Below are 27978 nucleotides of genomic sequence, written 5' to 3' on the forward strand. Positions count from 1 at the left end.
TCTGCAAGGCGCCTTTTTTAACGAGTACATAAAAAGAGGTCTATACCATTCATATACCCTCTTCGAGGTGTCGCTGACCGTGGATAAAACCGTCAGGGAACATTCTAATGCTGTCAGAGGGCACGCCCACGATCGACAATACTTTCATGCTGAGAGAAGGTACGACAGTAAAAGTTGGAGGAGCAAGTTTTATCCACATCTAACATTTATTGGCAGGGGTTCTGACTATGTACCTGGACAAGGAAACATATGAGCGAGCAGGGCTAGCTGGGAGGCCCCAAGGGGCCAAAGGGAACCGTGGCCTTAAACCTAGATGGAGTGCGTTACCTATGTCCTCCCAAAAAGTGTTTGCTTTGTTTGCTTTGCTAAAATCAAGATCAATAGTTGTCTCGTATGATCTCCGGAATCCGTCGATGTTGCATGGCAAAAGGGGGTTTGACAGGCTGCTATTCGCCTCCAAGAAGGTTCTGAACCAGTCCCTGACATGGCTATTCTGCAATGTTGCCGAGTCGAGTAAGCTCCCTCGTCCAGTCTCTCATTTCCTTTATTCTCGAGAGCCAAGTCTAACGAAGGCCAGGCCCGGCTCCTGACCCGCTGCAGCAACACTCCCCCACCAAGTTCACCTCAGCTCCAGGCGTAGTGGAAAACATTGCCGTCACAGCTGCAGCAGTTTCGGTCCCGTCCCCAATTTTAGTGGAAGGGAACAGAACAGACTTCGAAATAACCGCATCGGAATTGCATGAATGGTTCTCCCTGATTCGCCTAGGGAGTCCTCGAGTAAAGGCAAGCGACAACATTGATCCATATTTGTCGAGGTACCAGGTACCAGGGGAGGCGTCTGGGCAATGGAAGGTTTGCAAAGTGAGTTGGCAGGGCTTCATAAGCACACAATGGGTGCGCGAGCTTCTAGCAACTCTCATCACAACATGTCCACCCCAAGCATGGTTCTTTCTGGATGCCACGGAGTTCTCGAAGGGCATCCCAGCTACAGGCAACGAACTGACATTGCTCCGACCCCCCGATGCAACTGATGAGTATTTGATGTGGGAGGTCAAAAACCCATAGTGACTTTCCGCATCAATCCTTCTTGGGCCGCACGTGGCGCTCGTCGCCAAGGCCTTGGTCCGCCACTGCGTCTTCCACGAGCCTCCGCAGGTCTGCCTGTCCCTGCGGGGTGTTAAAGTCATCGCGCTGGGCCAGAGCCTCGATACGCCGGCGGAACTCGGAATCAACCTCAATCGGGATATCCTCTGGCTGATCCATCGTGCCGAGTGTCACACGAAGGCCCTCAGGCGGTGGGGGGATGGACTCGGGGATAGCGTTAGCCGCAGTTTCCTGGACGACGCGATCCGACTCTATTGTCGCGAGATAAGAAGCAACGTTTGGGAAATCCCCTTCTTGCTCAATTTTCTCTCTCGCTGTCAAGCTGTCAGATCCTTTGTGCAGGGGATCCGCCCCGAGCTCCTCGATGAGAACTTTGGCCGCCTCGGGAGTCTCGACAACGAATAATGCAGTCTCATCGTCCTCATCTTTGAGATTCACATCGACGTTAAACTCGCGGATTAGGGCACGGAGAAGATCGAGATGGTTATAACTGGCGGCAGCGTGGACGAGGGAGTAGCCGTGATCGTCCTGGGATGAAGCAAGTGCTGGGTTTTCGTGGAGAAGGGGCAATAGCTCAGGGCTGTCATCGGCAGCGAGAAGGAACGGATTTGGGGTCATTGTGGTGTTTAGCGTCGTGGTCGAGGTCAAAGATAAGGTCCCCAATTGTGTAGATGTAGTCGGTGATATCAGCGTCAAGTGATTCGAGGCGACGGGAGGCTCCAAGTCAAACCCTGAGAGAGGTTTACTAGTGCGGGGAGCTTGCCCTGGGCTGGATGCACAATTGGGTAGGTACCCACTACAACTACCTAAGTACCTAGTACCCTAGTACGGAGTATTCATACTGGCATTCATACTAGTAGTAGTACTTACCAAGGTACCTAGTAGGTACCTCTTAGAGGGGGACCCAGGCCTAGCAGGTCTTCCAGAATGGACGGATGTTGAGCCTTCCTGTCATTTATGGTGCATTGAAGCTGGAAAGAACACAGCCTATCAACAAGGGTTCTTTTTTGCTTTTTCAGTTACCTACTTTAGGAGTTCTAGCCTCATTTCAGGTAGTTTTAGTAGTGCCTTCTAGCCTGTTGGAGCGACGCTGTGACTGTGACGGGAAGAATGTGCCGTGTTTGTTGCTGCATACTTGGTGACTCACCCGGCCTGGGCTTCTACATAGTATCATCTAGCATATTTTCGTCCTTCACCCTGCGCCAAGTGCTAGGAAAAAGTACTCGTTCATAGAAAACAAACGCAAAGTGGATGACTTGCCTTGCTCAAAATTCGGAATTTTGGCACTTAGCACAACTGGCGTCTTTGGGCCACCGTGGTGGAAATCGCACCAACAAAAACCCGCAGGAGTCGTCCACTGAGCACACTTACCCATTCTCCCCAACTCTCTCATATCCAACTCCCTCATATCAACTCAAGGCCTACGAGACAGGTGGATTTTCATTTTTCTCGGAGTCCTCTATGACCCAGGGGCGTGGCTTAAGGACGGAACTACTACTACCTTCGAAAAGCACATTACCTCTCTACAGAACTCCAACCAAAACAAACTTCATACCGCCTAGTGGGACAGCCATAGCTTGGCCGTCATGGCTACCACTGCTCCTTTCACCCCGCAGAGCGTCGATGACGTCTCTGAAATGGTAAGGGGTCTTGAAACTGCCAGCAAGAGCAAGAAAAAGGGAGGGTTTTCTGTCAAAAAGACCACCTTCGATGTGAAGGGTTCTGCGGATGGCATTCAGGTTGATTCCTGGCGCATGCATGACTGGGATTACAAACGCCGCGACTTGCCCACGTACGCTCGTGGCCTATTCACAGCCAGGAACCGCAGAAACCAGCCAGAAATTGTTGTTCGTGGCTATGACAAGTTCTTCAACGTGGATGAGGTCCACGAGACAAAGTGGCAGAACATCTTCAGCCGGACGCGCCCCCCCTATGAATTAACCCTCAAAGAGAATGGATGCATTATCTTTATTTCCGGATTGGAAGACGATACTTTGATCGTGTGCAGCAAACACTCAACCGGTGATCGTTCCGATGTCACCCTCAGCCATGCAAGCGCCGGCGAGATTCGTTTGGAGAGGCAACTGGCTGCAGTGGGGAAAACCAAGGCCGACCTGGCCAGAGAGCTTCGACAGAGGAATGCTACAGCCGTGGCCGAGCTTTGTGACGATGCTTTTGAGGAGCATATCCTGGCCTACGGCCCCGACAAGGCGGGCCTCTATCTTCACGGCATCAACCTCAATCTTCCTGAATTTGCTACGTACCCTGGACCCATGGTGCAAGAGTTCGCCGACCAGTGGGGATTTCGCAAGACGGGACTTATTGTCATGGATGACATCAACAAGGTGAAGACATTTCTCGAAGAGGTGGCTGAAACCGGAGCCCACGACGGACGTGATGTCGAGGGCTTCGTTATCCGCTGTAGGATGACACACGACCCAGCATCCGCCCCCTACCAAGATTGGTTCTTCAAATTCAAGTTTGACGAGCCTTACTTGATGTACAGGCAGTGGCGGGAGTGCACGAAAGCACTCATTGCCGGCAAGCAACCCAAATTCAAGAAACACATCAGGATTACTGAAGACTATCTTTTCTACGCTCGCCGACGTCTTGCAGCGGATCCGAAATTGGGCAAAGAGTATAACCAGAACCACGGAATCATCGCATTGAGGAACGACTTCTTGAATTTCAAGAATCTTAAGGGATCTGATGCTGCCAACCTGGAGAGTGACGGAATGGCTCCACTAGCAATGCCCGAGGTGACTAAAGATGTCATTCTGTGCCCGATCGCAACTATAGGTTGCGGAAAAACCACAATCGCACTTGCATTAGGTCACCTCTTTGGATGGGGTCATATTCAGAATGATAACATTTCGGGGAAGGGTAGGCCACCCAGGTTCACTAAGGCGGTATTAGATCAGTTGAAGGGCCACACTGCCGTCTTTGCCGACCGGAATAATGCATCGAAACACGAAAGGAGGCAAATAATCACCGACGTGAAACTCAAGCACGCCACGGCCAAGATTGTCTGTCTGAATTTCCGCCACGATGAGGATTCCATCGATGCGGTGCGCCAAGTCACCCAAGCCAGGGTTCTGGGACGAGGAGATAACCACCAGACAATTCACGCGGCTACCGATAAGGAGAAGTTCATAGGCGTTATGGAAGGCTTTATCAACCGTTTTGAGCCTTGTAACCCTTACCAGCGACCTGACGATGCGTTCGACGTGGTCATCAACCTAGACCCAACTCTACAGAGCAGGGATAACCTCGAGACGACAGTTAAGGAGCTAAACCGTTACTTCCCCAACCTTGTAACGGAAGTTCCCCCTCCTGAAAAGCTCGACGAGGCTATACAAGCTGCTCTTGGGTACAAACCAGATTTCAGACAAAACATACCCGATAGAGGAAAGAAGGACAAGGAAAATAGCAAACAACCGCAACAGCAGCAAGGGCCAAAGAGGAAGAAGCCTCTCGAATACATGTCCGTGAATCTCCCGACTGAGCTTATCAACAGCATATTGGAGAGTTCTTTCAAGGGAAAGAACCCAGAGAGTTGCCGCTTCTACATGCAGCTGAAGCAGACCCGAAGAGTGCAGAACAAATTCCATGTCACGCTTATGCACCGGGCATCTGCAAAAGACCACCCGGAGCTTTGGGCTAGGTACATCAGTATGCAGAAAGAAGTTGATGACGCAGGGAATCCAGAGGGCAAGCTAGGCGACTGTGATGTGATGCTCGAACGGGTAAGTAGCCTCTTTAATTGCTCCACGCAGATACACTCTCCTGACTGGCAAGCTGTAGGTCGTGTTTGACGATCGGATCATGGCCATCGTTGTACGCTTGATTGACGACGGGAACAATTGGCAATGCGTCAATCGCGTTGCTCATATCACCGTGGGGACACGAGATGACTCGGTGAAACCCAAGGAGAGCAACAGTCTCTTGCTTAAATGGCTGGAGGTAGGGCCCACGGAAGAGAACAAGATTCGAGAAGTTGTGTTCCCGGAAAAACCGACCGTTAAGGGGGAAGTTAAACCGGTACTATCGAGATAGTTACACATAAAAAAAACAAGGAGAACGAGTGGAGATGACAAGCCAAGGTTTCGCAAAGATACTCTAAGGGATACTGACGTTATATCCGCTTTGTTAGTTCTAGAGTCAGGCGCTCTATTCCTGTAACACTCGTTTGTATCAAATACAGTAAGAGCTTGAGTTTCTTTCGCAGTGGTGTGTTTCCTCGCACTAAAAATTTGATTACAGGGGTATAAAGAAATGTAACAGATAATGTGCGAGCTACCAAGAATTATACACTTATATACCCAAATCCACCCAGGTTCACAAATGAGCCCTATTCGTCGTCTAAAAACCTGCTCGCTAGCCTCCCAAAGAATGGTAGTTCAAATCTAGACACGGTTAACCCTTTCTTCTTTTACTTTGCAGGATAGTGTGACTAGAAGACTCGTACCTGTCTAGGATCTCCGCATCCTTGTATGCGCGCATCGTTAGAAGAGCGACGAGAGCGAGATCGATAACAAACAATACCCAGCTCAAGAAGCTGGACCACAAGAAAATAAGATGCAACACCATAAGGGTGGTAAAAAGCAGGGCCGATTGCCAGGCATGAAACCTGCCCTGGGTTAGCCGGTGCTAGGAAGATGAAGTTCATAGCTATTCGACGCACCGAACATAATCGCTATTACGCTCAAGAATGAGAAGAACAATTGCGCCGAGAGGAGGGGAAGCAAGATACGCCAAACAGGCCTCGTAATCAAGCCGGAGGCCCAGACTAGTATCAAACTCGCTGACCTCGGCCGGGGGGTATGCGCCGGGTACAGACTGTCCACCACTACTGCCTCCAGCCCAACTGCTGGTCTGCCCGTCGAACCCTGACCATCCTCTCTGTGGTTGCGGGTGCTGCAGTGGTGGCGGAGTGGAAGCTATGGGCGAGAACGAACGACGAGCGTCTTGGGATGCTCGAGGGGAAGAAGCGTTGTAGTATTCGGGCGACGCGACGCGGCCGTGCTCGGGAGGAGAGGATTGGTATGGTGCAAAGTCCATGGTTTACAAGTCTTATCGCAGAGACATGTCCGTAACTAATGGGTCGCAGTTCGGAAACGATACGCGAAGGCCCTAAGGTCCGTTAAGAGCGTTGGCAAAGGCTGGGAGAAGAGGTGTCGTGATGAAGTGATGCTGTCGAGTGGGAGCTGCTGGCTGGGGGAGGTCACTAGGGTGGTGTAGCTAGCTTCTTGGCGAAGTGATAGGCACCGACCTGGTGTGGCACGGGAGCGTGCTTCGCGGGGTCCATAAATCGTCACAGGCTTCCCATCCACACGTTCAATTGCTAAACGTACCTACCTATACAGAGAGATCCTTAATTACTCAGTAGTATTGGTACTTAGTTCACTCTCCACGAAGTACACCGAATGCTGATATCTTGAACTCGGAATCCATCGATTCTCCAGTATTATATACATAATGTTACATGTTCCAACATACACGGAGCTTCTGGGATACCGCTTAGATGAGTCTCTCCTTGCCATCCTGCGTATGACTTCTTCACTCCTCAGCCTTCTTGTCTCCGCTCTGCTCCTCCAGCTGAGTCTTCCTGCCTTCAAGAGCCAGCCACAAGCTCTTGCTGCCACCTTCGAGAGCAGTTGTGATGCCAAGACCGGCGCTCTGGAGAACACCCACCAGCTGGGCGCGCAGTCCGTCGAGACCTCCGTCGATGCTGCCTACCCAGTTCACACCGTCTTGGTCAAAGATTTTCCCCTCTATCCGTCCGCCAACAAGGAGTAGCTTCGCAAGAGCATTCTGACACGTCGCCTCATGATATCCGGGGCTTGCCTTCTTCCTCGGGGCAGGGAATTTACCCGGCACAGGAGAAAGGACACTAAGGGCTGCCGCCAAATGCGCCGGAGATACTGCTGGAATTGTGAGAGCTGCCAAAGGTCCCACTATAAGCGGCTCAATCTGTGCGTAGGCCGAGTCTGCGGGGATGGGAGTTTCTTTGATTGTTTTGTAGGCAACTTCGGAAAGATCGTGAACAAGGGGGCCTTTCAGTGTCCGTGGTGTAGATACAAGCGCTGAGGCAGCAACCGGGTCGTGGAACTCGACAATCTTCAGGGCGACATTGAGCATGTTAGTCCTCAGGACAGACAGCTGAATCTCTGAGGCGATGTCTTTAGATTCAGCCCCCGGCGCAGAACTCGGGGACGGCACGGCCCCCAGGGCTTTCGAAAGCTCTCTCCTAACCGCAGCCCACTCCACCGCTGTCAAATTGTTGTGTTGAAAGAATAGTATCAAGGGGGTGGTCCGCAAGAGGGATGTGTAGGTGCGGATCATCTGACTCTTTCTCGTCTCGACTGGTCGGGCACTGGGAGGTTTCGTGGCGGGAACGTGCTCAATAGGAGCCCGGGCCGCGGCTGCAGACTGGGCGGAAGCGGAAGGACCGGCAGAAGCATACTGTTCCTTGGAGGAGGTCGAAAAGTTAGAGACGGTTAGAGGACATGCCCGACGTGGGATGCGCGGTCCCTCTCTTAACCGTCGCAGGCAAGGGCTAGCCGCCTGAGTTATTCTGCGAGTCATCCTAAAAGAAAAGTCAATTGATTTGCACGGAGTCGATGCTGGCAGCGATAGTGCTCACTTTGTTCGGTTTGTACAGCTACTCGACTTATTCCGAAACTCGCGTCAAGCCTTCGCGATCTGATTTTGGTGGTGAGCCTCAAGAAAGATATTGTGGGTCCGGATCAACCAGCCGCCGCATCCCTTTCCAGCCTAGCGCCACGTAGAGCGCCTCAACGGCACCTAGGAAGCTTCCAGGCTGTGGAAGCTGATTACGCGCGACACTCACTGCCTTGGAGCTTCCTCAACCTCACATACCACCACCGAAGCATCAGTCACCGCTCCACCCCTACGCATATACTACAATCATTACGGGAGCGTCTGTCACAAGATTACCCAGCGGAGAATTCTGCCACTCTCAAGTGGATTCTCTTCTCTAGTCGACGGGCACCATGTCGACTCTCGAGGAGCTTGATGATCTCGACCGCCGGGATAAGGACGACAAGAAGAGAGATGGTGGCGAAGACAAAGATGGGAAGAAGAACCAGGATGGAGACGCCGAGATGGAAGAAGCTGAGGAGGCAGATGACATTCTTGACGAGGAGATCCTAAGCCTTGGGACACAGGACATTCAGACAAGGAAACGATTGCTCGAGAACGACTCGAGAATCATGAAAAGCGAACTGTCGAGGTTATCGCACGAGAAAGCCGCTATGGGGGAGAAGATCAAGGAAAATGTCGACAAGATTGCGAACAACCGGTGAGTCGCGTTGGCAATGCTAGGTACCAACCCGACTGACTTGGGGATGCAGGCAACTACCATACCTGGTCGGCAACGTTGTCGAGCTGCTGGACCTCGACCCGACCGCCGAATCATCCGAGGAGGGTGCCAACATCGACCTTGACGCCACCAGGGTGGGTAAATCGGCCGTGATCAAGACATCAACGAGACAGACCATCTTCCTTCCTCTGATCGGCCTGGTGGACTCGGACAAGCTCAAGCCTGGCGACCTCATTGGGGTCAATAAGGACTCCTATCTAATTCTAGATACACTACCCGCCGAATACGACAGCAGAGTCAAGGCTATGGAAGTAGATGAGAAACCAACAGAACAGTACACCGATGTCGGCGGCCTGGATAAACAGATTGAGGAGCTCGTCGAGGCCATTGTTTGGCCGATGAAGGAAGCGGAGCGCTTCAAGAAGATAGGGATCAAGGCTCCTAAAGGTATGCATCCTCGCAGAGGAGCTTATGTTCCAGTAGCGAGTACTGACATCCAACAGGTGCCCTCATGTACGGCCCGCCGGGAACCGGAAAGACTCTACTAGCCCGAGCTTGTGCTGCACAGACAGACGCTACATTCCTGAAACTAGCTGGGCCCCAGCTTGTGCAAATGTTCATAGGGGATGGTGCTAAACTTGTGCGCGACTGTTTCGCTCTGGCAAAGGAAAAGGCACCAGCCATTATATTTATCGACGAACTAGATGCTGTGGGCACCAAGCGATTCGACAGCGAGAAGAGTGGTGATCGAGAAGTTCAACGAACCATGCTGGAGCTCCTGAATCAACTCGACGGGTTTGCCTCTGACGACCGCATCAAGGTTTTGGCGGCTACCAATCGTGTGGATGTGTTGGATCCTGCTCTGCTTCGTTCAGGACGTCTTGACCGCAAGATCGAGTTCCCCCTACCAAATGAGGAGGCCCGCGCTCAGATTCTCAAGATTCATTCGCGAAAGATGACGGTCGACCCGGGTGTCAACTGGGGCGAGTTGGCGCGCAGCACGGACGAGTTTGGAGGTGCCATGCTCAAGGCAGTGTGTGTCGAGGCTGGTATGATTGCACTGCGGTCGGGGAAGAACAAGATCGGGCACGAACACTACGTGGACGCCATTGCCGAAGTCCAAGCCAAGAAGAAAGACGTGAGTGATTCTCCACGACCTGACCCCAACCATCCATATTCAGTACTAATGTTTCCCCCCTAGACTGTCAACTTCTACGCTTAAGGCAAGGGCATCCGGTTAGTTATCGAAATACAAGGTCTCCTAGTGGAATGGTGCAACTGCGTTTCCGGTTACAGGTGACGATGAATGTAAGACCACTGTGGTAGCTCGCGCAAATTCACATAGACATGCTCCGGGATGGATATTGCAGCAAACTGAATGTGCCACCCAAACATATCCACGTTATCATAGGTGCTGACCTGGTTATCTGAGCTATCAGCTCCAAGCGCTTAGGATAAGGTAATTGGCATAACTTTGGGACGAAACAAGTTTGTTTAGTAAGTAATACCTATCTATTGTCAAGGTACATAGATGTGAGTAGGCAGGCAACTTGGTACGTTTATGATGTCGGACCAGCAGCAGAAGGGTTCCGGAAATTCATTCATTCGCGAATTCACACCTGGGCAGAGCTGACGAGGAAGTGAGGCATCATCATCATCAGCCCCCGCAGAAATCCGGAGCTTTTGGTCCATGAGCCGGTTGCTGGGCCGCATGTGGAGCATACAAGTTGCTAGCACCCCGATGAGCCGCCAGTCAAGGGTGGCGGACGGAAGGGTCCTCGACATGATGCACGTCTACGTCACCACAACGCGACAGCTCAACGGCGGCTCCTCAGCACAAGAAGTGCCGGAATCCTTCTGTAGCGAAGCTTGTCAGTCGTTGTCGTTCACTAGCGACCTACAGAAGAATGGGGAAGCCTCGCAAGATAGGGTTGCTGAACTCCACAGAGCACTCTGTGATTTAGCATCTTGACGGGATCTCAAGGTGCTAGCAGCCTGGAAGCTCGTATCAGTACTTCACTGCTCGTACCAAGAGCTGCGGATGTTGAAAATCACTTCCCTCTGCCAAGCTTTTACCACTAAAGAGGTACAGTATCTCTGCAGGTACCCCAGGTGTGGAATGACGAGCGATCGCACAGATTGGGCGCCCTTTCCAAGCGTGCCAGCCAGCAGCCACGAGACAGTGACGTTATTGACTTTCATTTCATAGGATGCCTTCGCTAGCACATAACCTACTGGGGTGCATTCACGCCATGCCTGTCCATTCATTGCCCGCGTTTGATGGAATTGTAACGAGGGTACCTCCATCACCTGGCGTCACCTCGCTGGTGCATGACCTCACACCTCTTGCGACTTCCCGGCCTGACTTTTTACCCCTTCCAATCTCAACATCCCCCGTTCCATTGCTTCTCTTCTTCATCGTATACCTGCACCCTCCGTCTCTATTGTACTGGTCTCATCCCTTCGAGACCCCGTTTCACGCCCAGGGTCCTAGAGACGAAACTCCTCGGCACACCGTGACCAGCTCCCACACTCGTCCCTAATCATGAGGCACCTGTCTACCGCCTTGGCGGCGGCCTTGGCCGTCTGCAGTGTTGCTGCCAGCAGCTGGTTCCCTGGAACCAAAGCCGGTGAGTCCTATCATATTCTAGTGTACTGACCTGATCAGCCTGCTGAACTAAGCTGCAGTATACAACAAGTGGCATGAGACTGAGCTAGAGCGCTGGCTCTCGGATCACGACGTCCCGTATCCGACTCCTGCGGATCGCAAGGATCTGGAGAACCTCATCGAGAAGAACTGGGACCAACATATTGTCACTCCATACAAGAACTGGGATACCGCCGACCTCAGCGCTTTCCTTCGGGCAAAGGGCAAGGAGACCAAGGCCGATGCTGAGGCGACCAAGGACAACCTACTCCAGCAGGTCGAGGCCAATTGGTACGAGTCTGGGGAAAATGCACAGCATGCCTGGGCGAACGTCAGGGACTGGATTTTAGACACTTGGTCAGAGAGCCAGCTCAAGGCCTTTGCTGACAAGCACGGCATTCCAGGTATGTGTCTGATGTCATCACCCGGTTACTCTCGATCCCATCACCACTAACACTATGTATAGTCCCACAGCCTCGCCAACGTGATACTATCCTCCAAAAAGCCCGCCAGGGCTACGACAGTGCTGCCAAGAAGCTCGGCGAGACCGCCTCGTATCCTGGAGACTGGCTGTATGAGACCTGGTCTGAGTCCGATCTCAAAGAATGGCTTGACGCCCATGGATTCCCTGCCCCGCAGCCCTCGTCTCGGGACCGACTCATTGCTTCCGTTCGCCGTAATTCCCGTCTCGCATATCTCAAGGCACAAGCCCAAGCTGCCAGTGCCACCGCAAGCGCACAGGCCGCCTATGCAACCCTGACTGACATGATCATCGACGCTTGGGGCGAGTCTCAGCTCAAGGAATTCTGTGACAAAAATGGAATTTCGGTGCCCCAGGGTACAAAGCTCAATGAGTTGAGGGCTCTTGTCCGAAAGCACCGTGCAGAGATCATGGGTGATACCGTTGCCGCCAAAGCCTCCTCAGCGTTCGGCGCCGCCACTTCCAACGCTCAGAACGAGTACGCCAGGGCCTCAGATAGCGCCACTCTCGCTGCTCAGCACGCCTTCGACGACGCCATCGGAACTTGGTCGCACAGCCGTCTGAAAGCCTATCTCGACGCACGTGGTGTTCCTGTCCCTCAGGGCTCCAACAAAGACCAGCTCCAGGCTTTAGTTAGGAAACACTCTCATAAAGCTGCCACAGGATGGAACGCATGGACCTTTGACGACTTCTCTCTTGACAACCTGAAGAAATACCTCTCCAAGCACGGGGATATCGCGGCCAAAAAAGTAGCTGAGAAGAAGGATGCTAGTCGCGATGAACTTGTGAGCGCGGCCAACTCTGCCTACTCCTCAGCATCTACTGCTGGTGATTCTACCTATGCATCTGCCACGAGTTACCTATCTGAAGCCACAGCCTCAGCCAAGCAGAATGCCTTTGATGCCTGGACTGAGGCCGAGTTGAAGTCATATCTGGACAGCTATGGCATCCCCGTTCCCCAGGGAAGCAAGCTAGAGGAACTCAAGGCCGAGGCTCGCAAACAGGCGACTTATTTCAAGTACGGAACCTCGTCACCGGGTGGGACTATCTTTGCTAAGCTCGAGGAGGCTGCTAAGAACGGCTGGAACTGGGTCACTACACAGCTCAGCTTGGGTAGCGAGGCAGCGAAGCAGAAAGCTGCTGAGGCTGAGGCCCAAGCCAGAGCGAAGGCAAAGGAGGCCAAGCAGGAGTTATAGACAGCTACTTACTGCGTTGGAGAAAAGAGGCTATTGGGTGCTATCGTTGTTCAGACGAAACTTGCCCCCGCGGGATATCCGGTTTGTCGCGCCTTGGTTTTGCTGTCATGAACTAATGATTTACGGGCGTGGGTTCGGTTCGATTGCTTCATAAGAATCGGTTTTCCTTGAGTGGAGGGCGTGAGACCCCGGGATAGTGCAAAAAGCAATTTGTGGTTTATTTACTTGAGGTCCGTCCCGTCCACGCCCATGGGGATAATATTTCGTCTTGACTGAATTAATGAGAGGACTATCCGTACACGAGCACTGCTCACAAAAGGCCACTCCCACTCGATAATCTGTGGGAAATAGGGAAGTAATATATGGATATAGCGCCTAGCAGCCTAACCCGTTCATAACACGCCACAGCGTCTCTTGTCGACTCGGCCGTTTTCAGCAAGGTCTGAGGGGTTAGATACATCGGCTTCTGGCGCGTTTCCCTTTGACGGACACAGAGGTCTGGACGGCATGAACCCCGAACCGATTTGTCCTATTTAGGCAATGGGGATTCTCGGTACCTCATCCTCGCCCTTCTCCGCACAACACTTTAGCCTGCCGGCTATGTGAGATACCCCCGGATTCTGCAGCGAATTCACCCGCGGCGTCTCTTTATTGCCATCATGCCTACCCTGGTGGTACCGGTGGTTCGCGGAGTACTTAGCCATAGACGTTCCCGCTTCTGCATACGTGTTTTATAATATCCCGAGTACTTGGTGAGAGATCGGTATGTTGAAGAATAACTCCCTTGTAACACAGGAAAAGTGTATATAAGCGCTATTGGCCGAAAAGATGCTATTCTCTGTCGTTTTCCTACTATGGGCTGTGGAGAAACTGTCCCATGGACTAGGTGTTGCTGCCCATCGTCGGCCAGGTCGCCATGTTGAGACCGAATGGGTGACTTTATGGGGCTCGATGCCGCAGTTGACAGAGCCAGCAAACCTCCCTCCTGAACCATATGTGAGTCTGAGCCGGCCCATGCCTCCATAGAGCGAAAGTTGCTTACAAGGCAAGAATGTCACCGGAGTCGTCTTTGAAAATGCGACGGTAAGACAGACAGTCATGGTCTCCTTGGACGCAGCTACCATCCGACTCGAGATCAGCAACGCCTTTGGCGGCTCCGACCTCCCTATCACTGCTGCGTCCATTGCTCAGCCATCTAACCAGACTGCGGGTATCAGCGGAATTCGTAGCGATACTGCAAAGCCACTCACCTTCTCTGGGCTAGAGTCGATTGTTGTCCCAAACGGAGCCGTGGCATTCTCGGACCCTGTCGAATTTCCTGTTTCTGCCCAAAGCATTGTCTCGGTGAGCTTATACCTGAAGGACGGCCAGACGACAAATTTCATCACATCCCACCCAGGGAGTCGAACAACATCGTACTTTGCCCCTGGGAACCAGGTTTCTGCGGGCCAACTCGAAGACCCAGCGTCGGCGGATCATTGGTACTTCATTAGTGCCATCGAAGGCCAGTCTAGGGATGAGGTCTCGACAATCGCCATTGTCGGAGACTCCATCACAGATGGGCGTGGCTCGACGACAAATGGGAATGACAGATGGCCGGATCAGTTCCTGGATCGACTCCAAGCGGATCCGTCCACGACCAAGATTGGGATACTGAACCAGGCAGCTGGCGGAAACCGTATCCTCGCAGATGGATTGGGCCCTAACGCTCTTGGGCGGATCGACCGCGATGTCATAGCCCACTCCGGAGTTCAACATGCCATTATCTTTGAGGGCGTCAACGATATAGGCACTGCTGCTACGGACGAGGCCAGTCAGGGTCTCGTAGGGAACCGAATTATCCAGGCATACGACCAGATGATATTGCGCCTTCACAGGCATGGCATCGCAGTCTTGGGGGCAACAATTACCCCCATGACTGGCCCAGGTCAGGATTATGGACACCCCAATAGAGAGAAGACAAGGCAAACCGTCAACGAGTGGATCAGGTCAAGTGGTAAATTCGACGCCATCATCGACTTCGACAAAGCCGTTCGAGACCCAGACAATCCAGAGCAACTTCTCACCCAGTATGATACCGGTGACCACCTTCACTTGAATCCGGCAGGCTACAAGGCCATGGCCGACGCGATAGACTTGGGTCTCTTTTGATCTCTGGGATGGAAAGTGATGATGGATGATCAACGGTGCTAGGTATCACGATAACTGCAAAGGTCATATTCGAATATAGGTTGCAAATGGCGCGAAATTGAGCATCCCTACTCCAAGCCCCTTCCGAACGCCAACGCTACCAAATCGGCGGGCTCTCTGACTTTTCTACCTGTCGCTAGAATGTACAATAGTGCCTCATCAGGCCCATAACCTACACGTTCCATCTGCTCCAGCGCTGATGCACCATGGGTGCTTTGGGTGCCAGTCGATATCCATAACTCCCAATTTACTCATCACCTTATGTCCCTTAAGCATCTTAACAGGCACTATAGTGGCGCTTTCAGTCAGGTCGCTGAGAACCCGGCCGTGGAAAATCTGAACAGTCCCATCATCACTGGCATCAGCAAACAGAGGCAGGCTCTTGTGGTACTTGACGGCACGAATGGCCTCGCTATGAAAGCGCATCGTCTTGTACGGGCGACTCGACATGTCCAGATCGTGCCATAGGAGGCGGCGATCGTAGGAGCCAACGATGAGATTGTCGCCGCCCGGATGAACATCGAAGCCAGAGATCCAGCGAGCTCCAGGCTGGATAGCTTTGACCAGCTCTTGTCGCTGCAAGTCATAGCAACGGATAACTCGCTGTGTGGCTACAAAGAACAAGGGCCGTGACGGATGGAAGTGTGCTGCCTGAGCGAGGCCGGGCAGTCGGCGGAATGGAACCTGGCTCAGGTGCTTGGAAAGTGTATGGATGGCGACGGAGCTCCTTTGGCCGGTTGGAGATACGGAGCATAGGAAGTCTCCTCTTCTGTGCCAGCTCATCATCTTGATCGGAGCCCTGACTGTCGCCTTCAGCAAAACGCTGGCAGCTTCAAGTTTAGAACCAGGCCGAGACCATTTGGCGGGTACATCCTTGCTGAGGCTATTGATTGTCGTGGGTTGACCCCCATTGGCAGCATGACCAAACCCAGCGTCCAAAACATCGCGACTGGCCTTCTCAGTCGCATCACTAACAAGCGGTGGCACAGCAAAGAACAAATCCTCACCGGCAGCCGCCGCAAGGATAAACGTCTCCTTGTTCGGCCGCCACCTGACAACGTTGACCGACTCCTCGGTGTTAAGGCGAGCGGACCACTCCTGGTGGCCATTCAACGCCCAAACTCGTATCGTCCCATCATCACCGCCGGAAGCCACCCATTCACCGTCTGGGCTAAAGGCCACCGTACGTACACGGCCTTCATGGCCTTTGAAAATAGCCTGACAGAGTGTGGGAAATGGTTTGAGCTCTTCGGGGCGAGGCAGTTTCGGCAGCAATGAGTTCGGATCAATGTTGAGTCGATTCTTCCGGATTCGGGGGGCCAGGTAGAGATCGAGACACCGCTCGAACCTCTCTTTGACGAACTCTCCATACCCAGGTACCTTCCGCAACGCGTCAAAGTGAGCTGGAAGATATTCCTTCTCCCTTTCTTCTAGATCGGTCTGTTCCCATGCCTCTCTCTCTTCTTTGGTTGGTAGATACTCCTGGGGAGGGTTATAACTTAGGTCATAACCCGGAGGAGCCAATTTGGGGGCCGGAATGTGCATGACATGGCGATCTTGAGGCTCCTCGTTTGCCCAAATATCATAATGGCTTTCTTCGACCTCTTCTTCTTCGCGGTCACGTTCTTCCGGGGGTTTGTAAGGTAGAATTCTTCCTTCCTTTATGGCTCGGACTAACTTCGCAATGCGCTTAGCCTCATGTTTCGAGGGCAAGAATCGTCTCTTCGGCTCCGGGGCGGCGCTGAGAGGCATCTTCTCCTCGATACTAGTAAAGTAGGGAACCATCTCCTGGATTGGGGTCAGTAACAGAAAACCCCTAGTTGAATCGGGACGGCAACATACCGGATAGGGATCGAATCCTTCTTCGGGTACTTCTCCCATCTGAATACGGCGTAAAAGCTCCAGCTCCTGCTGGCTCAGGTTGAGAGGCTTTCCAGTCTGAGGATCAGTCAAGCCTGTCCAACCCTTCGGTATTTCAATGCTGTCGAGGAGGGCATCAAGGGCTTCTCCGGTAGCCGGTCGCATGATTTTCTTGCCATTGATGTCGTAGCCAATGTGGGGGTAGGAGTCGTAGAATGACAGAGGAATGTTTCCAATTGTGTTGGGCAGTTCGCGCGCATCCGAATCGTCGCTGTCGTACACTGGGTCGACTTCAGCATACTCATACCGCTCATTCCCATTGGCATCTTTCACGACTTTGTAATTGGGCTTGTCGGATGCATCATCTCCGCTCGAAACGCTTTCCGCGTCGGAACTATGCTCATCGTCGTCCGTATCGGGGCCATCAAAGCTCGCTGCGTCGAATTCGGGTTCAGAGCCGGAGTCGTCCCCGCTGTCGGATAAAACTCCATCCAAAGCAACACCTGCGAGCTCATCATCCGAATCAACAGAGCCGACAGACTCTTTGCGTTTCCGAGAAAACCGCAGCGGAGCCATTTCGGGCGGTTTAAACTGGTGCGGTTGGTAGATTTCTTGTCGTAGCAGGGTTAAGTTGACCAGGTGGGTTGTCCGAATACTTTGAACTTTTTTTTTTCTGCCGCCTGTACGAAGTACCTACACCACCCCACATCGGTTACTGCCAGTCTTAGCACGGAAGGCGGTCAGCAATGGGTGGATAGGTATGTACATCCTCGGTACCCACTCTCAACTTTTCTCCGGGACTTCATCAACTCCAATGTTAGAATCATTGGTGTCCTCCTAGGTATTCGGGATTGGGTTATTGGTTTCCTTTAGGGCCCACCGCCCATGAAAACGAGCCCTCTTAACGGTCAATTCCCAGTACAGTCGACTCGCGTTTCTCACCCCCCCAAGTCGAATTCAGTGACCGTTTCAACATGTCTTCGATCCTCCCAGGTCAATCGTTGCACCACTTGCACTCCATTGCAAATCAAGCAGAGTGGTACTAGAGGACCGTCGAAGCAGAAACCATGGCATATGCTAGTACTGGTACTCCCACCAGCAGGTTACGTGCTGTCGCAGTGTCCGATGACTTTGAGGCTGGGAGCATATGATGCCGACATTGGGCCTTCTTTTTCAGTCAGCTAACTCAGGATGGATCATATTATTTGACAGACACAATGACTATTAGTATCAGGACGTTTATCATTTACGACCTCTTGCGGCACCGGTGGTACGTGGAACCTCCCACATGGCAGGCATTTCTTATCACCCCAGTGGAGGCGGGGTCAATAGGAATGGGGCCATCCATGCATCATTGCATACCTACTACTTCGTACTTCGTACGTACTACCCAAGCAGTTGTCCCGTCCCTCGCGGAACTTGAGTGCGTTGCTCCGTTGGTCCACCAGGAAGCCTCTCAGCCTCCCAGTTCCCGCCTCTGAGACCCAATTGTTATTCCTCCTTTAGGAACGAAATCGCGATTCCGGTTTTAATGGGTCCATTCCGTTTTCTAGCGCTCGGTTTTATTATACACGTATGAGCCTTTACACGCCCAATACAGGTGAGCCTCGAGCCTGCCACTGGTAGTCAGCACACGACACTTACTACGGAGTACCTTCTACTACCACCAAAAATACTAATACAGGCGGTGAGAATCTAGACGAGACCAGACCGCAAGCTGTGTGTTTGTGAGACACCGATCGCATGTCAAATGACCTTCGACCTAGACGCTGAAGCGGGGAACCTCCAACCATGAGTCGACACTAACGGGATGCCACATTTCCCCCACAGATAAGATGTAGCGGCATGGTGGCAGTATATACTATGTAGAAGTATCCCATGATTCCGAGACACCGAGATAAGCTCTACCTATGCCACCATCGGCTGACACCCATTGCACTCTCCTCGATCATCCGGGATGGCAATGAGATGCTCCTTATGAAGGGGTCTTATGGTCAAACAGCGATGCCTTCACCTAATGCTACTACCCACATCAAGTCAGCGGGCTCGAGGTCCAAGACTTCCACAAGGAACCGCTCACGCGCCGGCTGCCTCACCTGCAAACAAAAACATGTTCGAAGCCCCCCCGGTCAGAATCATGGACATGCAGACATGGCTGACATGCTCAAAAGGTGAAATGCGACGAGACAAGACCGGGCTGCCGTAGATGCGCCCAGAAAGGTTGGCTATGCCTGGGATATTCAGCAGGCCTGAAGTGGTCTTATAAGCACCAGCCTACCCCCATCACTCCCATCGCCGAGCACCACGATACCTTCATGGGATCACCTGCATCTAGTGAGTGCATACCACCGCGGCCGGGGAGTCCAAGCTCCCGTCCCAGTCCGGCCGTCGCAGGCGAATTATTTCCACCCACCGGCCTGCCGGAGTTTGGCTCTATCTATGCCAACACCCAGCAGTTCCTGGATGCTGGGTTTCAGCTCCCCCTGGTTGGACCCGGGGGCTTCCAGACCTGGCTACTGGATACTACAACGGTTACATGCCAAGATGCCGCGGGCTCATGCGATACCTCCTCGCGGCAGGACCCTTCGGAGCTCAATAAGATTACCGAAACCCAGAGCCTCGGACTCTGCCCCCAACCGCTGCGGGGGCCTTCTTCGCTGGTTCGAGGCCCAGATTTAGCATCAAGGCTCATCTCGAACTGGTTCGACGAAGTCTGCCCGGCATGGTCAGCCTTTGATTCTGGAATGAATATGAATCGCAAACTGGCGGCCGACTTATGGTCCAGCTCGGCAGCGGTGCTCAACTCCTTGCAGAGCATGTCGGCAAGCTTCCTGTCTGCCCGGCTACCTCAGATGAGACAGCCTGCCCTTGCGCTTCTGAAGACAGCGACCATGTGCATCCAGACCGAGGTCGATTCCATCAATAGAAAGCCAATGATCGACTGCGTGCCCACTGGTCTACTTTTTTCCTTATTCTGCCTTGGGACGACCATATGCTGGTTGGATAGCAGTCGCATCGGTGCGCCTTTTCTTAGGACAGCAAAGGATCTGCTCGGTAGAGTGTCACTCCAATATCTAACAACGAGCGAAGAGGACGCCAAGGTTCTAAACTTCTTCCAGAAGAGTTTGGTGTACTGGGAAATGCTCATCTCAGTCGTAGATGACGGTGATTTGAGAAGCGACATGGACAATATCATATCATCCGGTCACCCGCAACCATTTACCGACAGGGTGGGGGAGACAAGCACTGACCTTCTTCCTCATCCCTGGACGGGCATCTCGTCGATGACATCTCGCCTATTTGCTCGGTCCACGCGATTATGCCGCACATATCGCCGCAGGATCACCAAACCAACGGGCAGAGCAATCAGTCTGTCCACAGCGATGCAGGAAATCCAAGATGCCCAGAGATTAGAGGAGCAGCTGCTGGAGCTTGAGTTCCCGTCAATTTCGCAGGGGAATGACACTGGCGACTGGAGAACACCATGGCTTCATCTTGCACACGTAGCAGAAGCCTATCAGCTGGCGTCACTGCTCCAGCTCTACGTCACATTCCCAGATCTGGTATCGCTACGCCTGCCCCAAGAGGCAGATTATTCAGGAGAGGGGGATGTCCCGTGGGACAAGTGGATCATCCCTCTGACACTTCGGCTCACTGGAGTATTAGAGCAGATCCCACCGGAGTCGGGGAGCCGCGTCATACAGCCATTGCTCTACATCTGCGCCAGCACAGGGCTTCGGTTCAACCTCTCGGCCTGGATGGGCCATGATACTGACAGCATGCGCTTCGGAGTCCGCGGAATACCTTGCGTTTCCAATGGCACTGACATCGATATCTTGGGCTACATCGATCAGATCGGTAGCCCTGGGGACACTGAGCAAGCTTCTATCTCAATACCGACAGTAGTTCTTGATATCGCCATTGCGCGCAACTTTATCATGAAACGCCTCAATGTTCTCGAAACGAGCCTCCAGCCCAAGCCCATCATTGTTGCTGAGAAACTGGTCAAGGCGATATGGGCTGCTTATGATGAGGAGGCTCCAGGGAGCACGGCGGTTCACTGGCTCGATGTGATGGAGAAGAAGGATCTTAGATCGTTATTTGGATAGCTAGTACCACCGGCATTCATAGTCCTCGACTATTCCTACAATGCGCTCTGCCTTTTTAGTGCATTTTAATCCCCATCAGATATCTTTCGGGATCGCTGAAAGATGCATAGAGCACAAAAATGAATTACCCTTGCTTATCTTTGACCCCCCAAGTTTCGTCACTCAAAAGTCATTCTTCTTCCGCTAGCCCACATAGAATGCCAGACCCCCCTTTTTTGTCGAGAAGGTGATGCTCGACCCTTTGGGGAAATAGACAACATCGCCGGGTTTGGCGGTAGTTGTCTGGCCTGTTGCATCTGTGATGGTGTAGTCGCCTTCCAGGACGATCTTCATCTCGTCGTACTTGTATGTGTAGGTCAGAGGCTCGCCCTTTTCGAAGCGGAACAGGCCGGCTGAGATGGGGCTATCCGAATTCTTCTCGCTAGAGAAGATATCCCCAAGAAATGCATTGTCGCCGGCGAGTAGTGGGATCTCGAACTTGGACTGAGCCTAGGGGTAGAATTGGAATGCTAGCGAATCGGCCATGTTTGGGGAGGTCAACGTTTGAAGATATGATGGGTCGTGTGCTGTCACTGGGTATTCTGTGCGCAATATTGTCGAAAAAGGAATATTAAATTGAATGTGTTGTCCCTTCCGGCATGAACTTTGGTCACATACATATATACATATATACATATATACATATATACATACATTGTGGGTGAATCCAGTCGTCATGACATCGGCAGGCTTGCAACGACACTTACGAAGGCGATGAGGTACGCATGGAATTGCGGTTTTCGGCAAAGCTACCCAAGGTTCCACAATTCAAGGCCTCATGATTACCATTATTACTACGCGACATGGGATTGTACAGATTTTGACGACGTGGCCGGCCCATAGGAGCCAGGGCGTTTAAGAGGCCGGGGTGTATTTCCGCTTTGGGCAATTATATACGGCGACTGGAGAGGGTCGATCCATCAGGGCCGTCACCATTCACCACTTACCAGGCAGCTCTGCTTATCAGCCCAATCACATTATCACCTGCATCCGTTGCCGGCTCGACACTGCCAGCTCGATGAGACACGGGGATGCACGAGTACCTGGGGTTTCAAGAGGCCATATGAAGCATGCACCATGGTAACTGAGAGTTAGGGGGATAAAAAGCCACGCGGTCGAAGGTGAGATCCGGGCTCATCTCATTCACGACTGACTGGCCTCACTCACTCATCCTTTCAGGACCTATCTGATGCTTCGTGATGGCTCTCCTCATCAAAACCATGGCCTTACTAGGCACTCTATCGCTCCCGATGCTTCTTGTTGTGGGGGGGTGCCTGTTGGTCTGCCTCTCCTGGTCAAGGGCCGAGAAGAAGGTGGACGAGACAACGACAAGTACCGAGAACAAAAATGCCATGGAACCAGGCTCGAATTGCTTCGAGATGCCGACTCCCCCGCCATATCCAAAGTGGTCCATTGAAACCACCAAGCCGTTGCCGTATCGGGCCTTTCGCTACGGGCCAAAATACCATGTCACCATGGGACTGCGGACCGTCGATCCTCACGACTGGATTGAGCTGGACAACCAATTCCCCAAATACCACGCTGACAAGACGGCTCGCCTCGAAGGGCGCGGAAGCAAATGCGCGACGACACACCCTGACGCACTCGCCGGTGCTATTGAGCTCCTCGAGGAGCTGCGGAACTACCTTCCCGCACGGTACCCGACCCTCTTTAAACGGACGCCAGTGGGCATCAACAATCTGTGGTCCGGAGAGTCTTTCAATACCCTGGAGCGCCCGCTCAAGGAGGACCCGATGGCAATGTGCGCACGTCTTGTCCAGGACGATCTTGCCTTGATGATTGAGCAGCCCGACGGGCAGTACCGCCTCCTGGGTGGCGCTATTCTTCTGGCTGGCTTTTGGAGGCTGACTGACAAGTTTGGCATGACACTGTCCGACATACATACGTCGGGTGACGTACCTCACTTCAAGGAGAAGTTGGAGGGCGGCATGCTCAAGTTCTTCCAGCGGCTCAAGTGCGACACAATCTACAGCCGCAATAACTACTTTCTCCAGGTCGATGACTCACTTCCGTGGAGCCACAGCATTGGCAGCGAGGACGACGCAGTCGTGAGCTGGAGCACTGCAGAGAAAAACCGGGCTATCGAGCACCACTGGCTCCGGTCTGAACGACAGACGCTGCGGAGGTTGCCCAAGTCGGGTGCCGTCTGCTTCACCATCCGCACCTACTTCCTCCCAATCACGGAAATTGCCGAAGAGGACTACGTCCCGGGGCGACTGGCTAGTGCGGTGCGTAGCTGGGATGAGACGGTCTCTCGCTATAAGGGGAAAGAGAAGTACGGAGACGTTTTGCTGGAGTACCTGGACAAGAAATGTAAGGAGCAGTTAGATAGGGGGCTAGATCTAGACCAGGAAGATAGAGCCAGGAAATACCCGTGGTAAACTTATTATTAAGCGATAAATTAGTCTTAAATTACTCGGCGCCTAATAGGTATACGGGTACCCGTATGATTATATAGGTATAATTAGCTATCTATTATACTAGGAAATCCGGCTGAGAGAGACTAGATGTTATTTTATTTATATATATAAGATAAGTTTTAATTATATAGATAATTAATATTCTTTTTTTTTCTTTATTATTAACTTATATAGTTATTACCTATTTTATATGCTTTACTTTATTATATTATAAGCCGTGATAATATTAGAGGCAAAAGAAATAAGATCGCGCTAATCTATTTATACTTTTTATTATATTCTTAAAAAGATAAAAGATAAAAATTATTTTACCTTTAAATATTTAATTAGATTACTTTATTATCTTTTACCTTAATATAAGATATATTAATATTAATAAATTACCTAACTAAGCTTTTATCTTTATAAAAATATTTTATAAGGTTCTATAACCTAACCTTAAAATTAATAGATTATTATCTATATACTTATAATAATCCTAATTACCTAATATTTAATATTATAATTATATCTAATTAATCTAATATATTTTATATAATTAGCTAATATAATAATAGTAAATAAGATAAATTTATATAAAATTAAAATAAGTATAGCTATAATAGTTTCGATATATATAATAAGTATAATAGCTATAATAATTATAGCGGATATATTAGCTAAAGATAATATAATAATAAAGGTTATAAAAACTATAATTAATATTAAGGTAATAGTTTCTTTATATATAATAATTTAAATAGCTAATAAAATGATTAATATATATTTTAAGCTAATAAAATCTATAATTAATATAGATAGATAAGATAATCTTCCCGCTAATATTATAAATAGGTCTTATTTAGCGAAAATATATATCTTATTATAAAAAAGGATAATAAAATATAACGCTAAAAGTATTAATTAAATTATAATTAAAATAAGATAATTATTATATACTAAGAATATTAATATTATAAATAATAAAGAAAAGTATTATTAGTTAGCTATTATTAAGAATATTATTATTAGTATTTATTTATTAGGCTTAGAAGTATTACCTCTTATAAAGCCTTTAATTGCCTAATTAGATATATAGATAACTTACTTTAAATATAACTATTAATTTAAATAAAAATTATATCTTATCCTATATATTATATCTAATAATCATATATTATATAAATAATTAAGCTAATAATAATAGTAAAAAATTTATTAAGTAGACTAATAAAAAGATATCTTAACTAATAATTAATAAAACTAAAATTACTAAAAGGCTAAAGATAATTTAGACTTATAATAAGCTAAAGATAGCTTAAAATTATTATATATATATTATTATATTAAATTATATTAATAAAATATATAGTAAATCTTAGATAATATTAATATATTAAATTAGCTAGATATATATAGGCTAATATATACCTTTTATAAAGGTTATATTATCTAGGCTTAGTATATACTAAGATAATTAATAATATAATATTTATATACTAAGATTTAGCTTTAATTTAACCTAAGGCTAGCTATAATTATAATAGCTATCGGTTCTAAATATTTAGATATTATTATCGATAAATAATAGATTAAATATTATTTTCTAAATACTTAATTCTTCGATATACCTAAACCTAAGATAATAAATACTATAGATAAATAAATAATAGTTTTTAAAAGGGTATAATTTAATTTCTATATAAAGGTTTAATAGATTAAAAAAAAACCTTTTTATATTTTAGAATATTCTTATAAGAACTTTATATAATATACTTAATCTAGATAGCTAAAAGCTATAGATAATAATTTAATCTTATATTAAACTATTATTTATTTTAATAGTTTTATAATAATATAAAATATTAATATATATATTAATATATCTATATTAGACTTTATTAAAGCTAGTTATATAGGCTTATAATAATATTAGCATATTTTTACTATTTTTAATTATATAAATAATATAAAAGAGGCAATATATATATATATATATAATTAACCTTTTTTATTATCGCGAGTATCATAGATCATTAAAGCTATATATTTTATATAGCTATATTAAAGAGGTTATTTATATTATATACGATAATATATTTTATTCTAATATTACTAAGATACTAAAGGCTCTTAAAGGATCTAGTTTTTATAAGATAATATAAAATATTTAAAATATTACTTAATATTATATATAAACTTAGCGAAACTAGAGACTCTAACTAATACCCAACCTATATATATATAATAAAGGAGTATAGATAACGAAGAAAGAGATATAGTATAAGGTATATATATAATCTAAGGTAATAGTTATTATAACGGGTAGGCGCTAAGAGGCGTAGGATCCCGATCTATAATATCCTAGACCTAGTTACGTGCCTAATAACTATACGCCTCGTCTACGAGGCGAGCGTATTACGCTATATAGCTTACTCGGTAAGCTTTAGTCTTAATAGATAATAGGCCTATTACTGCTATCGTCTCGCCTAGCTAATTAACCTTTTTCCTACGTTACTCGTTATAGTTATAGGGGGGCGATATAATCTAAGGGCGATCTAAGAATCGACTTTATAGATAAGCGATCTATAGGTAAATAAGTAAATAATTATTACTATATAAGACCCTATAATTTCTTATTAGATAGATCTATTTCTCTCGCTCCCTGGCTATTAATAATAACCCTTTAGCTTATAAGTTTAATAACTACGCCTATTATTATACTAATTTCCCTAATACCGGTTACCCTGCTATTAGCTACGTAATAAGATAACTATTACTTAGATAATATCTGATCTTACTTTACCGAATATAATATAATATAAACCTATTCCTCTTATCTTATAATCGGAACCCTAAACTATTATATTTAGGGCTAGGCTATAATATTTTTATAGTTATTATTTATTATTAAGTAAGGTATATTTATTAGAATTATTAGTAATAAAGATAATAAGTTTCTTTTAAACTTTTAGATATACCTTTTTAAGCTACTTATAGTTAAATTATATTATAATATTAGATATTTTATAGTTAAAGGTATTATTAGCCTTATAATTTACCTTATATAATATATATAATTAAGCTATTAATTAATATCTTAATAAGCTAATACTTAGATTTAAGCCGAAAACTTTTCTTAACCTATTAATCTTAATTATTAGATTAGATAAAGATATAATAGATATAACGAAATAATTTTATATAATAAAAGATAAGTATATTATAGATTCTACTAATATCTAAATAAAAGATATATATAACGCTAAGTATAAACTAATCTAGTTATAAATTAGATAATAAATATACCTAAATTTATATTAAGGATATTATTTACTAGGTAACTTATTATATAAGTAATCTTAATAAGAGATTAGATACCTTAAAATTAATAAGAAAGTTAATCTATTTATCTATAAGCTAAAAACTCTTACTAAAATACTTAATATACTAATTATATTAATTATCTATCTAATAATAGCTAATAATAATTTATTTAAGTAAATAAAAGGTAAAGTCTAACCTATCCTTAAAGATAAAGATAAGAATAAAAAATAAAAACTAAAATACTTTATTAATTAATTAGTTACTTATAAAGGCTAATACTTAGTATAATAAAAGGGATTTAAGCCTAAGTTTAATAAATATATTAATTAAAAAAAGCTCTTATATATTATTATATAAGTAATAGATACCTATAAAATAAAGTATTTAGTATATAAGCTTATTATTAATTATAAACTATTAGATAAGATCTAAATAATACCTGATAAATATCTTAATAATATTATTAGTTTAATAATATTTATAATTAACCTTAAATTTATATAATTTTACTTTTTTTTATTCTCTCTTTTATAACCCCTTTATTTCTTACTTTAATCTTTTATCTTTATTTAAAATAACCTTCTTCTTCTTATTATTATAAACTCTAATATCCTTATATCTTTATCGGATCCTATTTAGATCTTTAATTTAACTATTATACCTTAGCCCCTCTAATACTCTTATTAATATTATATTACTAAAATATATAAATATATTATTAGTAGTATATAAGTTTAAAGGAGCTTATATAATTAGCTAATAGTATTTACCTCAATTAAAGCTATCTAAAGTTAAACGATAAGTAATAATATCTATAATAATATCGATAATAAATAAGCGGTATTCTTAGTTATAGATAAAGAAATTATATAAGTTATTAATTACGATAAATTACTAGAAAGCGATAAAGCTTAGCAATTATTTACCTAAAAGATTATTAGAATTATTATATAAGACCTTATATAATCTAGATAAGTACCTATTAATTTATAAGAATATTATAGATATAATAACTAAGTCTAGCTAGATACTAGTATTAAGACTTAAAGATAATATAAGAGGCTTTAATTATTAAGATAGCTACAAAAATAATATAACCTAAATAAAAAATATAAATCGATAGGCTAAAGCCTATTAATAAGAAGTATATCTTAACCTTATTATATTTATTATATTATATATATATATATATATCGACCTTATTTAATTAAACTAGCTAGTTTAATATCTTAATAACTTTAATAACTCTAAAGAATATAG

General features: G+C 47.1%; 10 protein-coding genes across 10 annotated transcripts; 6 read left to right on the forward strand and 4 right to left on the reverse strand.

Annotated features, from left to right (window-relative positions):
• Positions 1 to 1077: 1077 nt before the first annotated feature.
• ACO1O0_000207 (ankyrin repeat domain-containing protein) lies at positions 1078 to 1722 on the reverse strand (the record flags this gene model as incomplete). The annotated part of the gene is made up of 1 exon (XM_083189706.1): positions 1078 to 1722. One exon carries the CDS (start codon positions 1720 to 1722, stop codon positions 1078 to 1080), a length of 645 nt encoding a protein of 214 aa, XP_083053565.1.
• Positions 1723 to 2690: 968 nt separating this feature from the next.
• trl1 (tRNA ligase) lies at positions 2691 to 5160 on the forward strand (the record flags this gene model as incomplete). The annotated part of the gene is made up of 2 exons (XM_083189707.1): positions 2691 to 4850; positions 4909 to 5160. 2 exons carry the CDS (start codon positions 2691 to 2693, stop codon positions 5158 to 5160), a joined length of 2412 nt encoding a protein of 803 aa, XP_083053566.1.
• A 1503-nt stretch (positions 5161 to 6663) lies between these two features.
• ACO1O0_000209 (mitochondrial 54S ribosomal protein uL10m) lies at positions 6664 to 7692 on the reverse strand (the record flags this gene model as incomplete). The annotated part of the gene is made up of 1 exon (XM_083189708.1): positions 6664 to 7692. One exon carries the CDS (start codon positions 7690 to 7692, stop codon positions 6664 to 6666), a length of 1029 nt encoding a protein of 342 aa, XP_083053567.1.
• A 428-nt stretch (positions 7693 to 8120) lies between these two features.
• Positions 8121 to 9671, forward strand: RPT5 (26S proteasome regulatory subunit 6A; the record flags this gene model as incomplete). Its single annotated transcript, XM_083189709.1, has 4 exons — positions 8121 to 8428; positions 8481 to 8896; positions 8953 to 9587; positions 9651 to 9671. 4 exons carry the CDS (start codon positions 8121 to 8123, stop codon positions 9669 to 9671), a joined length of 1380 nt encoding a protein of 459 aa, XP_083053568.1.
• A 1323-nt stretch (positions 9672 to 10994) lies between these two features.
• Positions 10995 to 12773, forward strand: ACO1O0_000211 (Ish1 domain-containing protein; the record flags this gene model as incomplete). The annotated part of the gene is made up of 3 exons (XM_083189710.1): positions 10995 to 11079; positions 11138 to 11500; positions 11563 to 12773. The coding sequence occupies 3 exons, from the start codon at positions 10995 to 10997 to the stop codon at positions 12771 to 12773; spliced, it is 1659 nt and encodes a 552-aa protein (XP_083053569.1).
• A 1098-nt stretch (positions 12774 to 13871) lies between these two features.
• ACO1O0_000212 (SGNH/GDSL hydrolase family protein) lies at positions 13872 to 14924 on the forward strand (the record flags this gene model as incomplete). Its single annotated transcript, XM_083189711.1, has 1 exon — positions 13872 to 14924. One exon carries the CDS (start codon positions 13872 to 13874, stop codon positions 14922 to 14924), a length of 1053 nt encoding a protein of 350 aa, XP_083053570.1.
• Positions 14925 to 15122: 198 nt separating this feature from the next.
• Positions 15123 to 17399, reverse strand: ERB1 (ribosome biogenesis protein ERB1; the record flags this gene model as incomplete). Its single annotated transcript, XM_083189712.1, has 2 exons — positions 15123 to 16751; positions 16806 to 17399. 2 exons carry the CDS (start codon positions 17397 to 17399, stop codon positions 15123 to 15125), a joined length of 2223 nt encoding a protein of 740 aa, XP_083053571.1.
• Positions 17400 to 19138: 1739 nt separating this feature from the next.
• ACO1O0_000214 (uncharacterized protein) lies at positions 19139 to 20932 on the forward strand (the record flags this gene model as incomplete). The annotated part of the gene is made up of 2 exons (XM_083189713.1): positions 19139 to 19778; positions 19863 to 20932. The coding sequence occupies 2 exons, from the start codon at positions 19139 to 19141 to the stop codon at positions 20930 to 20932; spliced, it is 1710 nt and encodes a 569-aa protein (XP_083053572.1).
• A 183-nt stretch (positions 20933 to 21115) lies between these two features.
• ACO1O0_000215 (RmlC-like cupin domain-containing protein) lies at positions 21116 to 21649 on the reverse strand (the record flags this gene model as incomplete). Its single annotated transcript, XM_083189714.1, has 2 exons — positions 21116 to 21421; positions 21626 to 21649. 2 exons carry the CDS (start codon positions 21647 to 21649, stop codon positions 21116 to 21118), a joined length of 330 nt encoding a protein of 109 aa, XP_083053573.1.
• Positions 21650 to 22191: 542 nt separating this feature from the next.
• On the forward strand, positions 22192 to 23373 carry ACO1O0_000216 (heme-dependent oxidative N-demethylase family protein; the record flags this gene model as incomplete). The annotated part of the gene is made up of 1 exon (XM_083189715.1): positions 22192 to 23373. The coding sequence occupies one exon, from the start codon at positions 22192 to 22194 to the stop codon at positions 23371 to 23373; it is 1182 nt and encodes a 393-aa protein (XP_083053574.1).
• Between the last annotated feature and the right edge of the window lie 4605 nt (positions 23374 to 27978).

The sequence above is a fragment of the Amphichorda felina genome, assembly GCF_050947745.1.
Source record: "Amphichorda felina strain 45539 chromosome Unknown scaffold_1, whole genome shotgun sequence".
NCBI lineage: Eukaryota > Fungi > Ascomycota > Sordariomycetes > Hypocreales > Bionectriaceae > Amphichorda > Amphichorda felina.